This window comes from Corapipo altera, unplaced genomic scaffold (assembly GCF_003945725.1).
Source record: "Corapipo altera isolate COAL_440 unplaced genomic scaffold, ASM394572v1 22, whole genome shotgun sequence".
Classification (NCBI taxonomy): Eukaryota; Metazoa; Chordata; class Aves; order Passeriformes; family Pipridae; genus Corapipo; species Corapipo altera.
The window spans coordinates 13,404,077-13,421,716 of NW_020884886.1; the positions used below are offsets into that span (position 1 = coordinate 13,404,077).

Below are 17,640 nucleotides of genomic sequence, written 5' to 3' on the forward strand. Positions count from 1 at the left end.
ATATTTCCAGATAAAAGTCTTATTTCTAATGAATAATCTTTGCTAACAAAAAACCCAAGCACAAATAATTTTAATCAAAACTGTTAATTTACTGAACAGCCAAAGAGGTGACACAAGTTTAGACTACAATAGCTTGTTCATAATAAATTGTCCTAAATGTTCCTTTAATGACAAAACATTGAAAGACATATTGATAAAAGCACCTCCAATTTATATTTATCCAGTTCTAGGGAGTTTCTTATTACTGGATTATTTACAATTACAGCATTGTAGTTAGATGTTATATACCAAGTTTAAACCCCACTTACTTCTGTATTCCCCCTGATTTTACAAGTGTTCTTCTCCTGATGAATAGGAATCAGTGGTAAGCCTCTGATCTTTGGACTTTTAGTTATGGACTGTTTTCTTGCTTTTCCAGCAGGTGGCCATATATCTGCATGCTGAAGAACAAAATGATTCCTTATTTTTGATGTTGGAATTTCATAAATACACAACATTCTTTGGTATGCAAAACTCTCTTGGAAAAAGCTATCTACTGCACACCACCATGCCCTCCTCTTGTAGAAGAAAGAGGAAAACACTATGATGCTTAAAATTATCTTAATATTTTGTAAGTGCTGCACAATGCTGACTGAAAAGAAGCAAAATGTCTCTATACAATTCTCATGTGTCAAACATCTTCCCTCCCTAATATTGTTCCAATATCTTCTAAAAATAGAAAATATCAAATGCAACATGCATATTGACTTGATTCACAATTTCAAAATCCGCAAAAGCATTACCTTCAGGAGTCCCAACAAAAGTTTCTGAAATAAGATAAAATTACCCAAATTTGCAAACAAGTGTTTCAAAATGTACAAGACCAAGCGCCAGGTCCTACACTTTGGCCGCAATAACCCCGTCGCTCTCTACAACTACCTGAAAGGTAACTAGTGATAGGATGAGAGGACATAGTTTTAAGCTGCACCAGGGGAGGCTTACATTGGACATTTCGGAAATTTCTTCACAGAAGGGGTGATTAGATATTGGAATGGACTGCTCTGGGAGGTAGTGGAGTCACTGTCCCTGGAGGCGTTTAAGGAAAGACTGGACATGGCACTTAGTGCCATGGTCTAGTTGACATGGTGGTGTTCAGTCATAGGTTGAACTTGATGATCTCAGGGGTCTTTTCCAACCTAATTGATTCTGTGAAAATTTATATTAACAATTTAGGAGAAAATAGTTGCTTAACCTATAATAATAAGCATTGTCCAAAAGGAAATGGCTTGATATTCTGAATGCTCCAAACCCACAATCTACAAATATACAGATCTGCCTTCAATAGCAGTCTTTGCTTGAGCTCTACTGAAACAGGTCAGTTTTGGGAACATATGAGTGAAAAAACAAGACTGCGAAGAGAAGGGAAATAAAAAAACATAAATCACTAACTGAGTATTTCAAGTTTGAGCACATGTACTTGAAGCTCACAGTCCTCTGGTGATGTTAATGGTAACCAGAAAAAGAGGTCTGAGGACAAGGTAGTATAAGAGTATCTTACTGAAAAATCTTCGATATGACATACTGTGAATCAAGGAGAATGTACAAGGCTATAGCTAAATTAGCACAACTCCAAAAGAAACCGGTAAGCCAGAACTGCAAATCCATGAAGTAAGTCTCTTCAAGACTCTATTTAAAAACACAGTTGTGGAGCTATGATCATACTTGCAGGTGGTCTGCAAGTAAAAACAGCATTACCAGTAAAAAGCCATCAGAATTAGTGACTATTGACTTAAGACAGCAGTCCAGAAATTGGAAGCCCCAGTTCCTAATTCAGAAAAAGCATTTTATAGATTCACATCTTTATAGAGTAAAAAACTCTCACACATGGTGCTGACCAGGGTGATGTCAAAGCCTGTTTCTCCCCAGTGAGTATTAAGAACATTTTCTTCCAATGAAGCGAGAAGGTATTATCTGAAAGAGCAGCTCTTGCCAGCCAAAATCAGTTTACTGTGGATCAAGACACAAGACATAAATGCAATCCAGAAAGTGACTGAGAAACTTTAATCAGACTCTGAAGAAAATTGCCTCCCTTAATTCCCAGCAATCTTAAGGAAACTATCCCTGTCAATTAAGCAGCCTGATTTCCGTTTTGTGCCTGTAACATTTCTTAAAATAGATCTCTGGGAAAGTACATCAGAAATACTAGCAGCGTATGAGGCCACATAAAAAATGTATTTATTCATAGTTTTGACCCATCTGTTCAACAGCACCTCACGGTAGTATAATGTGCCTCTAGTTGATCAAAGGCAATAGAACCAGAAGAATACCATTGTCTATCCTCGTACCAATAAATTACTTCCAACTGTATGCTATGTATGCTCTTATGTGATTTTGTACAGAACTATTACAGAATTCATGAATCAAGTTTCAACCATGCTTTTCAGGATGATTTTGCACAGAACTGAAAGAAATATTGCTCCTCCTTCAAACGTTCGCAGTATTTACCAGCTTGGAGTAGAATTTTTAGGTTAACTTGATTATCTGTATCAAAAGTACCCTTGTCACTAGATTACAGTGGGGTACCTAAACTTTGCTATTTATATCCTCTGCACTTTTTATACTATAGGAATAATCATTATCAGAAAACAGGGAAAAAAGAACAGTACTACTATCTTACTGATAATAATTACTAATAAAGTCTTACTCTGCTCAAGCACTGAGGAGCACAGTAACATTCGTTTATGTCCCTCCTAATTGCAAGAGATCATTAAATAGCAATGCCTTAACACCTCAAAACCTACTTTACAGGATTTTTCAATTTTTAATCTATGTTATTCCACTGACAAAGAAAAGATGTTGCCTGCAGTCTGTCTAACATACGTGTCCTCAAATACAGTGATAGCACATATGGTAAAAAACAAGCTGTTTTCTCTAAAGATGGTCTCTACTTGAAAATTCTAACTAGGAGTAACCTCAGATGACATCTACAGTTTTCTGATTTAGAAATGGGATAATGTAATAATAACTGCCTGCTGCTGTCTGATACAAAATTTTTTAGAGATCTTATAGCAAGCTTTACCAGTATGAGCCACTGCATTCCCAAGATTTTCTCTGTAACTTAAAGCAGTAGATTGCAATAAGAACAATACAAAAGCCTGCGTCATTAGCACACCATTTCTCACGTAGTTTATAGACTGACATTACTGATGTCCAGAACGATGATAAAAAATCAACAAATTCCACAAAAAGACCAAATCAAACCAAAAACCCCTTCCAATGTTGCTCATTAGTATGCTAATTCGTCGCACTGTTCATTCATTGCAATAAAGTAAAAAAAAAGCATGAATTCATAGCAAATTTTCTTTTAATGCACATGAAATTATTACTTTATTTTTTGTTAGAAAAAATTATCATGAACACTGAGCAGTGATTGTCAGTTTTTTTATCTATATTGTCAAAGGAAGATTTTACATACCACCATACCTGAGCAGAATCCTAACAAACTGCCCTTCTTGTTATTTTACATCAAAGGGACTTCAACAGTTACCGAGTTTGCATGAGTTATTTCTAAGTATCCTATATCAATAACCTCTGAGCCTATTTGTTGTGACACTGCTCATGTTATGCCCATGAGATGTATGCCAGAACTGGTGGCTGTTTCCATGGAAACTACAATAGTTACTTCAGTTATGGGAGCTGAATAAGACAAGATTTTGGAAGTCTTACTTTCAAGGCATGCATTGTACTTTTAGCACTACTATCTACAAAGGTCAGATTCTGTTTTAGAAACCCTCTAAGAAGTACGTATTTTGACAGTCTTGCACCCAGCCCACTTTATGCAACATGTAAAGCTCACAGGTTATCATAAATCTAGCAATGTTTATTCACAGTGATATTCTGCAAAGCTCCTTGAACATCACGGGAAAGACAAGAAAAATCTGACAGAGATACAACATTCTGTTAAAATCTTAAACTATGTTCCAGTCTCCTATCAGGTTGAATTCTTCCCATCTCTCTTACTTCCACTTATCCTATGTATATATTAAACTCCATTTCCAAGAATGGGTTATATGGCACTCAAACATACACCCTTCTTACAATCTAGTAGCGAGCAAAAGAGTACTTCATGATAATGCCTACGCAACACAATAAATTGTCAGTGTTAACTAAGCTAACCTGGACATCAGAGAAATATAGTTATGTTGGTACAGCTCTTCAACAGGGCTACTTCACACCACTATGTTTTTAAACAGGACACTCCTCTTCCATGACTTTAGCAACCTCCAAACTAGTGAGCAGAGAAATAGCACTCAGGTGCTGTGGCACACAAACAACACCCCTTAGGACAATGGCCAGAATTTCACCCACAAGAAGTTTCCACAAAGGAAATTAATTTTCCTGCTTTAACCAGCTTCCATACAACACAGTGGGTGGGGTAGTGATGCCAGAATCCAATATTCTTCTCACTCTCGAAGCACTCACAGTTGACTAAGACCTACCTTTAGGCAGCTTTATTACATTAAGTATTCCAGAAACACTGGCACTGGACCTTATATATAACACGCGCATATTGTTTAATGGGATTTTCATAACAGCAGTATGTTACATTTCTTTGATCAGATTAGTACCTGTGCAATAAAAATGCTGATCATCCACTCCATCTGCACATCTTGTCCATCACAACATATATACCTAGAACACAATAAATAATTAACAAGGAAAACAATGAAAATTCCTGTTGCAATTAAACATTAAATAGGCTTCTAAACTACTTCAAACAGTTCTTACCTTCATTCATGATGTCTATATTTAATAGTAGCACTCCCAGAAAAAAATAGGGATATATAAATAATTCAAATTATCGCTTTACCCTAATTTGCCTGTGATTCATTTCAGGCATGTGCATAAGATTAAAATATATCATTCTAACTTTGACTATTGTTTGGTTTCTAGCCACAGAAGGAAGCCAGACATTTAATCCCAAAAGACGAACAAAACACATGAATTAAGAGAGTTTCTTTACTTAAAAAAATCATAGCAAAAAGTCAACATGCAAGTAAAATAATGTCCATTAATTTTCAAACACTCTTATTTTGCAACTGAATGTTTCAACAAAGACAGTGAAGTTAAACCAATCATGTGTTTCATGTTTACCTACCACTGCTGCTTTTCAGAAAATACTGCAAGTCCCCAGCTGAAAGAAAATTTTCAAAAATCAGTTTCATAAACAGAGACATATTCTTCAAAGTGCAGAGATTAATTACCTTTATATAGTGCTTTTAAGTTAAAAATATAAAACTAAATTGAAAAGTTTAAATGTGTAGCACAAATCTAGAATGAATTGTAGGTTTGAGGATGGATTTTTCTCATTTTGTCACAGTTGATTCACAGGTAATGAACATTTTGTTCAGGACAAAGGGTTATAGCCAAGCCCTGCCAGATGGTGGCTAACTACTTGCCTCTTTTTAGCTGTGGCTGTACTTTGTGAAAGGTGCTGGAAGTAAAACTGCCCAGCAGAGAGTCCACCATAGTGTGGAAATCACAGAGGGAAGAGAGGTATGCTTGCACCATAAACCAAAGGAATCACATAAGTCTATGGAGATTTAATAATTGCTAGAAAAACAAAAAGGGACTGGGTACACAATGAAGCCTCTGAGGTGAAACAAACACAGACAATTCTGGAGACCCAGAAGAGACCTGGCAAGTTCTGCTTTTTAAAGTAGAATAAAAATAAAACTGAAGGAAAAATCCCACCTGCAAAGACTCATTTACATAATCTTTTTACTCCTATTTTGGATTAATCTCCTACTCGTTCTGTGTTTAACTTAAAAAAAAAAACACAAACAAAAAAACCCAAACCCAACAAAAAACAACCACAAAAAAACCAACAACTTTTTCTTTAAAATGCCTAATCTTTGAAATTTATAGATGTTTTTGGGGTGTTTTGAATTGCCAACTTTAAAGGAAAAGTTCAAGCAGATCTGTTTAAAGGCTACAGCCAACCTAGACTCCCCCTGGAATAAGATCCTATGCGTATTATCTCAGTGTCTCAAAGCTTTGACTGAACAAGAACTGGAAACACCTGAGAAAAACAGATGTCATTTTTCACTGCTCTTTTCCAGAGACATAATCACTGCAAAGGGCACTGTAGTGTTCAGCTAGAAGAAACATCAAAATAACAAAGACCCTGAAAAAGGAAAATACTCTACTGAACAACAGGAATTGCCACTAAAGGCCATGACTAGCTAGCTTTCTCTTCTCTCTTTTTACTTGGTGCAAGGAAGGTGTGTCCACCCATGAAATTCAGGACACATATCACAAAACTAAGTGAGCTAGGAGCTAACATATCCACAAGAGACAATAAATGCACTTTAGATTAAGAAAAGGCAATCAATAAAGTAATTTCCTAGCACAGAAGAGTTAACATGTAACATGAAAACAGAGAGGAACAGAACAAATAATATTATAGAGAATAATTTAATTCAGCATACTGCTATTGGTTTCTTGACTTTTCCTTGTTCCACAATGTTTTGTGCTCGCTCCCCTTTCTTGATGATACAAGTACCTTGCTACACAGTTTTTGACATATTTTCTTTTCTGTTCTTACTTTGTTGGTGGCTTCATTTTCTTTTTTACTCCAAGATACAGCTTCAGGGAATTGACAGGCAACACTTTTTCAGGTTTGCTAGCCTGCAAGTAAAATAAGATCCTAATTATTTTATCAGGAATGTGCAAAAGAAAATGTTGCATGACTGACTTCACAGTTAGGCTTCTTTCATGGACTGTACCTCTCTTTTCTAGCAGATCATTACATTTTTTTTGTCTCTTTCTTTTCCACTAAAGAAGTGTACCAATCACCATTACTGGAAGCAGACTGATTAGGAACTGAAGGTTCACGTGAAATCACAAAAGCATAACACAGTTAGAATAATGAAGATGTGGTGCTATTTAAAAAAAATGGAGTTCTATAATATATGAACACAAGCTCTTTGAGAGCGACAGGGAAAATGAGAGGTGAGGTTGCCCTCTGTTAAAGGAGTTCTTCTATGGGATGGACAATACTCCAGTGAGAATTTGTTTCAGATCATAAAATCATAGAATGGTTTGGGTTTGAAGGGGCTTTAAAGATCATCTAGTTCCAATCCCTCTGCCATGAACAGGAACACTTTTCACTAGACCAGGTTGCTCAGAGCTTCATCCAATCTAGCATGGAACACTTACAGAGATGGGGCATCCACAACTTCTCTGGGCAACCTGTTCCTGTGCCTCACCAGCCCCACGGTAAAGAACTTCCTAATATCCAGTCTAAACCTACTCTCTTTCAGTTTGAAGCCATTCCCCCTTGTCCTGTCACTACATGCTCTTGTAAAACGTCTTATCCGTCTTTCTTGCGGGCTCCCTTCAAGTACTGGAAGGCCACAATTAGGTCACTCCTAAGCCCTCTCTTTTCCAGGATGAAGAAACCCAGTTCTTTCAGCCTTTCCTCATAGGAGAGGTGCTCCATCCCTCTAATTAACTTGGTGACCTTCCTTTGGACTCTCTCCAACAGGCCTTCCTGTGCTGGGGACCCCAGAGCTGGATGCAGCACCCCAGGTGAGGTTCCACCAGAGTGGAGTAGAGTCATAATCATCTCGCTCACCCTGATGGCCACACTTCTTTTGACGCAGCCCAGGATACAACTGGTTTTCTGAGCTGCAAGTGCAGCTGGGTCATGTCCAGCCTTTCATCCACCAGCACTCTCAAGTACTTCTCAGTAGGGCTGCTCTCAGTCTGTTCATCCCCCAGCCTGTATTGAGACCAGGGGTTGCCCTGACCCAGATGTAGCACCTCACACTTGATCATTCTCAGAGTTTTTCAAGACATAACTGAATCAACCCCAGGTTCTTATCTCAGTTACTACCTCTGTTGTGTACAGGAAGCTAGACTAGAGATCTCCCGAGGTTCATTCTTTCCTTGTTCCTTCTTGAACAAACTACATTTAGCCAACATTCAACAGACATACACCCACACTGAGTATGAGAACTAAACGTGCCTGGAAGATGAAGTGCTGAAAGCAAACAATAAAGTTCTCATGTACACTATTCTACTACAGAGCACAACTAGTATATAATACAACACAATAGCATCCCTTTAGTACTTTAACGTTAAGTGTTTTAGCTTTCAATTTAGGAAAAAAATCCATCAAGCAACTTAATAAATCTTATAATCCCAGTACATAAAGCTACTCCGTAGTGTTTACTGTCCGTGGATTCTCAATTTCTACCTCTGCAGCTTTCAATCTCTGACACTCCAGTGTGGGGGAAAAGAGACAAATCTGAGATGGCATAAACACTTAAGAAAACAAAACAAACAAAAGAACCACACAACAGTTTTGTAGTTGGTATTGTGTAACTTCCTGCTCAAAAGAAGGGTACTGCCAGGATGAAAAGCATCCCTGCAAAATATACTATTTAGTTAAACAGCTATATACTTCTCACAAAAATGTACCTCAAGGAAGCCATTTGTCTGTCTGTCAGCTTATCTCTTAACAACAGAACATTAGAGGTGTAAATTATTTCAGTCACTTCATAGACTACAGTAACTTATACAGTGTTCATGGAAACTTTTCACTTTTTTGATAATTGCTCTTGAACAAGGGAAACACTTAACAGAATGCATCTCCACCTGCATATACAAACCTAATTTGCTGTTAATGAGGATTTATAAATTAATTAGTACATGCAGCTTTCCTACTATTAATTTCTAAATATGACTAAAATTAAATCAAGATTATTAGTGGTAGATGAACATCTCTCAAAAGAAAATAAAACAAGTTGATATACACTATTTGAAGAGAATGGTATTTCCATTTGCTTTTTTTAAAAAACAAAGGTGAAGTCATTTATAAGTAATACTGTTCAAAACTCCACCTGAGTTGGGAAATTCAATGTTTTATAAATCAGAATGGCTTAAAAAAGGAGATTATAAAGTAGTACAATAATCCTATCATAAAACCTTTCTAGGATACTAATTATAGGTATATTAATTTATTCTCACATATGTGCCAGCTTGAATTTTACCATTAAATTATGAGACAAAATTTTTGACATTCTGGGGACATTCTAATAAAGATTATACCCAAAGCATTACTAGAAGACAGAGTGTATCAGCTTACCTTAGCAAGGGATATGTCTTAAAAAAAGTACTTTATGAAGGTCAGCAAGTATATCTATATTTGCTGGATGGGAAGAACCAGCAGTCAGCAAAAATAAAAGCACTCGAAACTTTTAAGAGATTTTTTTTTAAACCAAAAATTATCAAAACCAAAATGAAAACATAGTTCACGATGAATATTATTTACTTTATACTTTAATACCACAACAAAAATCACAGTTTTAAGAAAACTCCCATGAAATATTTAAAACTGAACCCATCGTGCTATTAAGTATGATTAAGTTTACTTCTGTAGAATTCTGAGGTATATCTATTCATCAATACTAGTTTTTAGATGACTGAGAATAAATCTGAAACTTGTTGGGAAGCATGGAAAGATTTTGTTAGTGTATTCAGAGTTTTACTTTCCTATAATTTCTTCTGTCATGAGACTTATAGATATAAGAACCCTATTGCTTGTAATTTTTAAAGGTTCTGTGTGAAATACCAAGAAAAAAAAATGGCAAGTAGTTCACTTAAGTTCCATATTACTTCTACTACTGTTTCTACAGTAGGTTTTCAAAAAACTTAGTGACAGCACAACCTATAGGCATTCCTAAACATTGTTCTATTTTTAATTTTTAAAATTTATACCAACGCGTAACCACAAAAGCAAATGACAAACTCACACAAAGTCCTTTTACTAATGCACTTGTGAAACAGTAAGACAAAAATCTTATACTTCAACCCCAGACTCTAGAAGTCGCCATTTAATGAGTAATGTTAATCATACAAATAAGAAAGCTAAGTGAGTACTTCAGAATTTGGTGGAGAGTTTGTCTGCTGTACCTTCATATCCTTATAAAGAAGTAAATTTCCTTCCCGTAACACAAAATAACGGTCTTGAAACTTGCTTCCAGACAGCAGTTTTGGTGGTTCTTCTTTGTACTTCAAATTGCCTGCTTTCACGCTACCTTTCTCATTTTTCTCTACCAAGAAAAAAAAAAAAAAAGGCATTTTGTTAGAAGATATTACAGCAGTGGAAGCTGTACCAATTGCATGGTAGTGTTTGCAACTATCTGTATTTTATTATTTATGGTTTTTGCTCTTCTTTTAAAGAACCTGCTGACAGTTATTCCACGTAAGTTTTTTGAGGAAGCTTCACAAGATTAATAGTGAAAAACATTAATGCATTAGATGCAGAGTTGTGCATGCACAAAAAGTACACGAGTGATATTCGGTCTCAAACATCCAAACATCCAATTATGCAAACACACTTCAAAGTGTATCTAAGAAACCTAGTTAGATTGTATTTCAAAACTCAGAGTCAGATTCTACTGTCATCTGCACAGTGCAGAGAGACTTTGGGACTACTTGGAAAAGTTTTTCTCAATCTCATCTTTCATACTGCCTGAAAACCAGTTGTTTAAAAAGTGGGAATTAAATTATTCCTCCTAATTGTTTGCAAAAAGAAGATAACTAAAATTTGTGACTCTGATTTTACTTCTGCTTTATACCTTAGTAAAACCTGGAGTCATTAAAAACATTTAAATAGATAACAGAAATTACAAAGATAATAAACTTCTATGATTTTGTCAAATAAAATCAACTACATTCTCATTAGTATGTGTCCCGTGAAAGGAAAAATCCCAAAAGAAAATTTCCAAGTATTTTCATTAGAATTTATGATCAAATCTAAAGCCAGAATTGATATATTTCAACAATTAAAATCAGAAGTTACTTAGACTTCCTCATTTATTAAGTGAAAATATACATGCACAGCTAAAAGAAAGCACTAATGTATTCCCTCTTTGCCAATAAGAATATTTATTTTATTTTCAGAATAGAATATGAATCCTTATCCACACAATCACAAAGTTTTTTCTTTTATTTTTTTTTTAAAACATACCAAATGAGAGGAGCAGGATACTTCCACCTCTGTACCAAATCGGAAGATTTTAAATTTCTGCACACAGTTCTCAACATGACAAAAACTCATTCTAAACTTCACAGCACTCCCACCATAGCCAATCTATCAAAAGCTTGATACTTACAAAGATCTTACAAAACAAATCTAAAATAATCAGAATATGTCCTAATCGGAACGTATTTTTCAGATACAAACTTTACAAAACATGCTAAACTTGCTAGAACTTTGAAACTACTAGGAACTAAATGCACTTCATCCATCCAGGATTGATCCGTCTATGGTTTAGAAGTTTGCATTTCAAAGAATATCTCTGAATAATAGTCCCTGTTCTCAGAAATCAATACTTCCCACTCAAATTATACAACTCTTTACTGGTAAAATTTTAAGAACTTATATACACACACTTTATAGTGAATCTATTGTCTCATGTTTTTCTAACAAATAAAACTTTAATGTTAGAAATTTTCAGGTAAGGAGAAGAAAAAGGGCCTTGAAACAGAATGAAGCTGTACTGAGTATCTCTTATACCAAAATATAATACATATCTTGCCCTGTTGAAGAGCACTTGAAAGAGTGCTCCTGCAACAAGCATGAAAATCTATGGAATAAGTTGTCAAGAAAGAGTACCTAAAGATCTGGAAGAAAGTGGAAAACTCACCACAGATTTATTGAAACATATCAATACAAATAAACTAACACCTTTTTCATGGAAAAGGAAAATTGATTTCTAGACAAGAGAAAATATACATCTAGACCTCAATACAATGTTTGGTATTGCACAACAGGAGAAATTAGTTTAAAATGGACAAGATGAGAATAAGCATAACATTTATGGAAAAGGAAAATGTACTATGTATAAGGAACATGGGAAAAGTTGCACTGACAGGGAAGACAGTGATAAGTAGCCAAGATGAAATGAGGCTAATAGAGTTGTTCCTTTAGGTCCACTATTGAACCAACATTATTTCAAACACCACTCAGGTCTCTGGAAGAAAAAGGAGAAAAGTGCTGATGACACAAAGCTCTGAGGTAACATTAATAAAAAAAAAAGTCAGGAGTATCATAATTTAGTCTTTAAGATTATAACATAAATCAGGTAACCAAGGGAAATTAATGAAATTAATTATAAACATAACATGATCACAGTCCTATTAATTTTACTTCAAATTAAGAGGACATTCATCCATCCAATTGTCCATTCGTATGCACTTAATCCACTGTTAAAAAACATACTTTGGGTAGTAGTGGTTGGATATCTGGTCTGATCTCTATTACTCAGTGAAGAGGAATTATCCACAGAGAGTGTAAAAGACAGAAAAGACTAAGGTCTCCCCTTCAAGCCAGCAGTTATTTCCTGTTCATTTTGAGACGGAGAGCCACAGCATAACCAAGTGCCTCCTACTCTAAATACTGGGAACATCCCTTCCCCAGTGATCTCATTCTGTGTATTTTCTCACCCTGACACTATCGAGTGATGCAAGAATAACATTTATCTAAAAAGTCCTTATCTTTTTGTCCTGAAATAGCTGCTTTCTTGTTTTAACAGTGTGTATGTACAAAAAAATTGGAAATAGAAACAATTAATGTTTTGATTCCTGCAAATAAAAAACGTGGATGAATGCGGCAGACTTTCTCTGCATCTGTGCCTACACTTAGTATATATACACTGTTTTGCTCAAGTTAGTGAAGTCGCTCCTAAGTATTGTTAATTTTTCAGAGTAACTTCACAAGCTAAAAGTGTACTCGAAAACTCTACAGAGAACTGAGTTTATTTTTAACATTATTATAACACAATCCAGTTAGAAAAAAGTAATGTTTCAGAAATTAAGCACCTTCGCCACGTAAAAGTTCCTTAAAATGGCAATTCCACTCTCAAGAAAAGATTTTGTAACACACGAGATTATTCTGCCACGTGGAGTTTGCAGACATTGATGTTGTAAGTCTGCAATATGGCAGAGACTTGCCTTTGCAAACCACTGAGAAAACCAGTATAACTTATTAAATAAGGTTTTAATTATTTTAAAGCAAATGGAAAAATCAATAAATATAATAAATCAAAAGACAGTGTGTCTAGACTAAGATCAAACTGAATTGAACTGATGCAAACAATTACTGTGATGGGTTGCGAAAACAAATGGAAGTAAAATTTAGGAGGCAGGAAGGAGTGCAAATGGTATATCTCCCCTTTAACTAGTACTACATTTTGTAAATTGACACTGGTCTAATCCTTATCTGTTTCTCAGAGCAGTGATTCACACAGTCCTTATGATCCCTTTTCTGATTATACCTCAACAGTTAGTGTGGTGATGGGAGTTCATATATCAAGCTTTTAATGAACTAGGCCATTTCTCTCCGTTCAGGATCTGCTATTACACATTTAGAGACAGTGAAAGTTGAACATAAAAATCATAATTAGCACACTTGTTCAGGTTCATTCATATTTGTAAAATATGCTTTTACAGGAACAAAGCATGATGAGAGAAGGCTATTACTTTCAGAAGAATAAGCATAATAGCGTAACAAGATACACAGATTGAAAGATTAATACATCTGTGTGCGAGAAAGAGAGGAAAAGATTACATATTTGAATAAGCCATTAGATAAAATAAGATGGGCATTAAACCAGGCATCATGTGTCACCATCACACATTTTACAGTGACAGCATACATACAGGATTTCAGCTGCTTGAAAATAGGATAGTGATTTTTGGACATCTAAACTTCCACTTCCCTTAAAGCAGATACTACATACTTAGCAGGAAACTTAAATTCAGGTATTATTTGGGGGGAAAAAAAAAAGGACTGGAGAAGCTTATAAATCATATTTTTCCACTATATATTTGACCTATATTTCCTCTCAAGTGTCAGATCCTTTTTAAAGGCCACATACTCTCCAACTCATTCAGTTGCTTGAGTACATAATTCAAATGAGTATGTCACCTGGGACAGGGTAACCCTGGATGTACGTAGAGACCGGGGAATGAGATGCTGGAAAGTAGGGCCACGGAAAGGGACCTGAGGGTCCTGGACAAGTTGAATACGAGTCAGCCATGCCCTGGCAGCCAGGAGGGACAACCGTGTCTGGGGGGCATCAGGTAAAGTATCACCAGCTGGCTGAGGAAGATGATTGTCCCGCTCCGCTCTGCACTGGTGTGGCCTCACCTTGAATATTGTGTGCAGTTTTGGGCACCACAATATAAGAATATAAAGGTACTAGAGAGCATCCAAAGGAGGGCAACAAAGATGGTGAAGGACCTTGAGGGGAAGCTGTGTGAGGAGCAGCTGAGGGCACTTGGTTTGTTCAGCCTGGAGAAGTGACCTCATTGTCTACAACCATCTCGTGAGAGGCAGAGGAAGGGCAGGCACTGATCTCTTCCCTGTGATGACCAGTGACAGGACCTGTGGGAATAGCCTGAAGTTGTGTCAGGGGGAGGCTTAGGTTAGATGTTAGAAAAAAGTTTTTCACCCAGAGGGTGGTTGGGCACTGGAACAGGCTTCCCAAGCCCAAAGTCCTCTACTCAGCACTGACGGTCAAACGCTTCTGACAGATAAAACCTCCATTCTTAATCGATGGCCTGAACACTTTCAGACCCTTTTCAGTACTAGCTGTGTAGTCCAAGACTCAGCTATTCAGTCCATCACACAACAGCCTGTGAAGTATGAACTGGATACTGCCCCCACTTTAGGAGAAACTCTTAAGGCCATACAGCAGGTGAAAATCAGCAAGGCAGTTGGGGTTGATGGAATTCCACCTGAAGTCTGGAAACATGGGGGCCTTGCACTCCATGTTAAATTTCACGAGCTTCTACTGTGCTGTTGGGAACTAGGCGAACTACCATCAGACCTTCGTGATGCAGTCATCACCACTTTGTATAAGAAGAAAGGAATTAAATCAGACTGTTCAAATTACCGTGGTATTACTCTGCTCTCCATTGCTGGCAAAATCCTGGCAAGAATACTCTTGAACAGACTAATACCCACTATAGCAGAAGGAATCCTACCTGAAAGTCAATGTGGTTTCAGAGCCAACAGGAGTGCCACAGACATGGTGTTTGTTCTCAGACAACTGCAAGAGAAGTGTAGGGAACAGAACAAAGGTCTCTGTGTAACCTTTGTCTACCTCACCAAGGCTTTCGATACTGTGAGCAGAAAAGGTCTATGGCAGATTTTGGAATGTTTAGGTTGTCCCCCCAAGTTCCTTAAAATGATCATCTCACTCCATGAGGATCAGCACAGCCAAGTCAGATATGGCAATGCACTTTCTGAGCCCCTTCTAATAACTAATGGTGTGAAACAAGGTTGCGTTCTCGCACCAACCCTATTCACAATCTTTTTCAGCATGATGCTCCAAAGGGCCACAGCAGACCTCAATGATCAGGACGGTATCTACATTAGATACCACACTGATGGAAGCCTTTTCAACCTAAGGCAACTGAAGGCTCATACTAAGACCTTAAACCATCTTGTCCGGGAGCTGCTTTATGCTGATGACGCCGCCCTTGTTGCCCACACAGAAGCAGTTCTGCAGTGTTTAACATCCTGCTTTGCAGACGCTGCTGAGCTCTTTGGGCTGGAAGTCAGCTTAAAGAAGACAGAAGTTCTCTACCAGCCTGCACCTCAGGAAATCTTCCATCATCCCCATATCACCACTGGCCAATCAGAGCTCAAATCAGTCCAGCAGCTTAATTACCTAGGTAGTCTCATCTCCTCGGATGGTAAGATTGACGGGGAGATAGACAACAGGTTAGCAAAGGCATATAGTGTTTTCGGAAAGCTTCATAAAGAGTTTGGCGAAATAAACACTTGAAGAAAAGTACAAAGATCAGTGTTTACAGAGCCATAGTGCTGTCTACTCTCTTATACAGATCTGAATCTTGGGTCATTTACTGCCACCACCTGCGACTCCTAGAACACTTCCATCAGCACTGTCTCCGTACAATCCTAAACATCCACTGGTCAGATTATGCGACCAATACATCTGTTCTAGAACGATCAGCAACCACAAGTATTGAGGCCATGTTGCTGAGAACACAGTTGTGTTGGGCAGGACACATCTCCAAGATGAAGGACCACTGCCTCCCTAAGATCCTGCTTTATGGTGAACTTGCCACTGGTTGCCGCATGAGAGGAGACCCGAAGAGAAGATACAAGGACTCCCTGAAACAACATCTCAACCTTGGCCATATTGATCACCATAACTGGTCTACTCTGGCCTCCAGTCGGGAGGTCTGGAGACACACTATCTATAGCGTTGCTGACGTTTTTGAGAAAGCACGCAGGATCACTCTTGAGGAGAAAAGACAATGCAGAAAGAATCGTGCCTTGCAGAATATACCACCTAAGGAGTCTTTCTGCTGTGCCTTTTGCAACCAGACATGCCTGTCTCGTATTGGCCTTTTCAGCCACCAACGCGCATGTAACAAACGTGGGTAAAGCCCTTCCCAAATCTTCGTTCGCGAAGCCTAGCCATGAATAACTATATATAAATCACAAATTTTATATATAATGCAATTTTTATATACAAGATACATGTAAACGTAGTCCACAAAGAGTATGTATAGCATATTATGCATGTGGATGGACTGTGCAAAGCTGTACTATATGTAAAAGAGCAGTCTTGAGCTTCACAGCAGTTCACAAAGTGAACTGACTGCAGAATTTCTGTACACTTTTATGTTCCAGTAGGAGAGTTTATAGTTTGTAGAAACAAAACCATCCATAATTTATATGTTTTAGGAGGAAGTTAGCACAACACTCAGTAATTTCATAACTTTTATGAAGTAGCAATAATATAGACATTCTGGAGACTCTGCCCCAATCAAACATGTGAAAAAACTAAGTTTAAAAACGAAGTTACGTACCACTGTACCGGTTCATCATGTCTGCTGTTAGAAATCTTTTTATGATCAGATATGCAGTGCCAGGTTCCGGTAGTGAACTCCAGTGAAGAACTTGTTCTAGTACATTCTCTGTATAATGCAGAGGACGTTCTGAAAAATGCCAGAAAAACAAAACACAAAAATCCAAAATTAAAATAAAAGACAAAACCCATCAAGATTGGAGGCCCTTACAAGTTACATATGCCTGGTACATAACACTGCCTCATTGAGTTATAGAAGAACAATGTTTTCAAAATAAGACAAGTAAGGACATAATTGACTTTCTGAAGCAACATCTTTGCTGGTAGGATCTGCACTGGTAATGAATATAAAATTAAACAAACAGTAGCAAATATATAATCCAAATATCCAAATGTTCAGTGACTCTTGTATTTAGTTATATTTTTTAATGTAAATACACTAAAGCACTGCTTTCAAACTAAATACAAAAGTTAGGAACTATCACAGGGCATAGCTAAATATGTTCAAACAGAACTGAGCCCTGCAGCAATAGCATGCCTCATTGGCCTAGACTCAACACAAAAATGAGACATCATAGCTACCAATTCTATAAAATCAAAGAACCAAAGAATTTGGAGTAATCACAGAGAAACAAAACCCTCAACTGGTATGGATTATACTGTCTGTTAATTATCAAAGCAGAATGAAACAGACTCCTGGTTTCATTACATTCCTTTTACTAGAAGGGAGAAGCATGTA

The 17,640-nt window shown here is 37.0% G+C and overlaps 1 protein-coding gene across 1 annotated transcript in view; it reads right to left on the reverse strand.

Moving 5' to 3' along the window:
- ARAP2 (ArfGAP with RhoGAP domain, ankyrin repeat and PH domain 2) overlaps positions 1 to 17,640 on the reverse strand; it is a 121,461-nt gene that overhangs the window by 6,780 nt on the left and 97,041 nt on the right. The window contains exons 28-33 of the mRNA XM_027642986.1: positions 16,903 to 17,031; positions 9,961 to 10,100; positions 6,587 to 6,669; positions 5,138 to 5,173; positions 4,608 to 4,671; positions 309 to 440 (exon numbers count right to left, since the gene is read on the reverse strand). Of these exons, the coding sequence (XP_027498787.1) occupies positions 309 to 440; positions 4,608 to 4,671; positions 5,138 to 5,173; positions 6,587 to 6,669; positions 9,961 to 10,100; positions 16,903 to 17,031 (584 nt within the window). The remainder of the gene's footprint in view (positions 1 to 308; positions 441 to 4,607; positions 4,672 to 5,137; positions 5,174 to 6,586; positions 6,670 to 9,960; positions 10,101 to 16,902; positions 17,032 to 17,640) is intronic.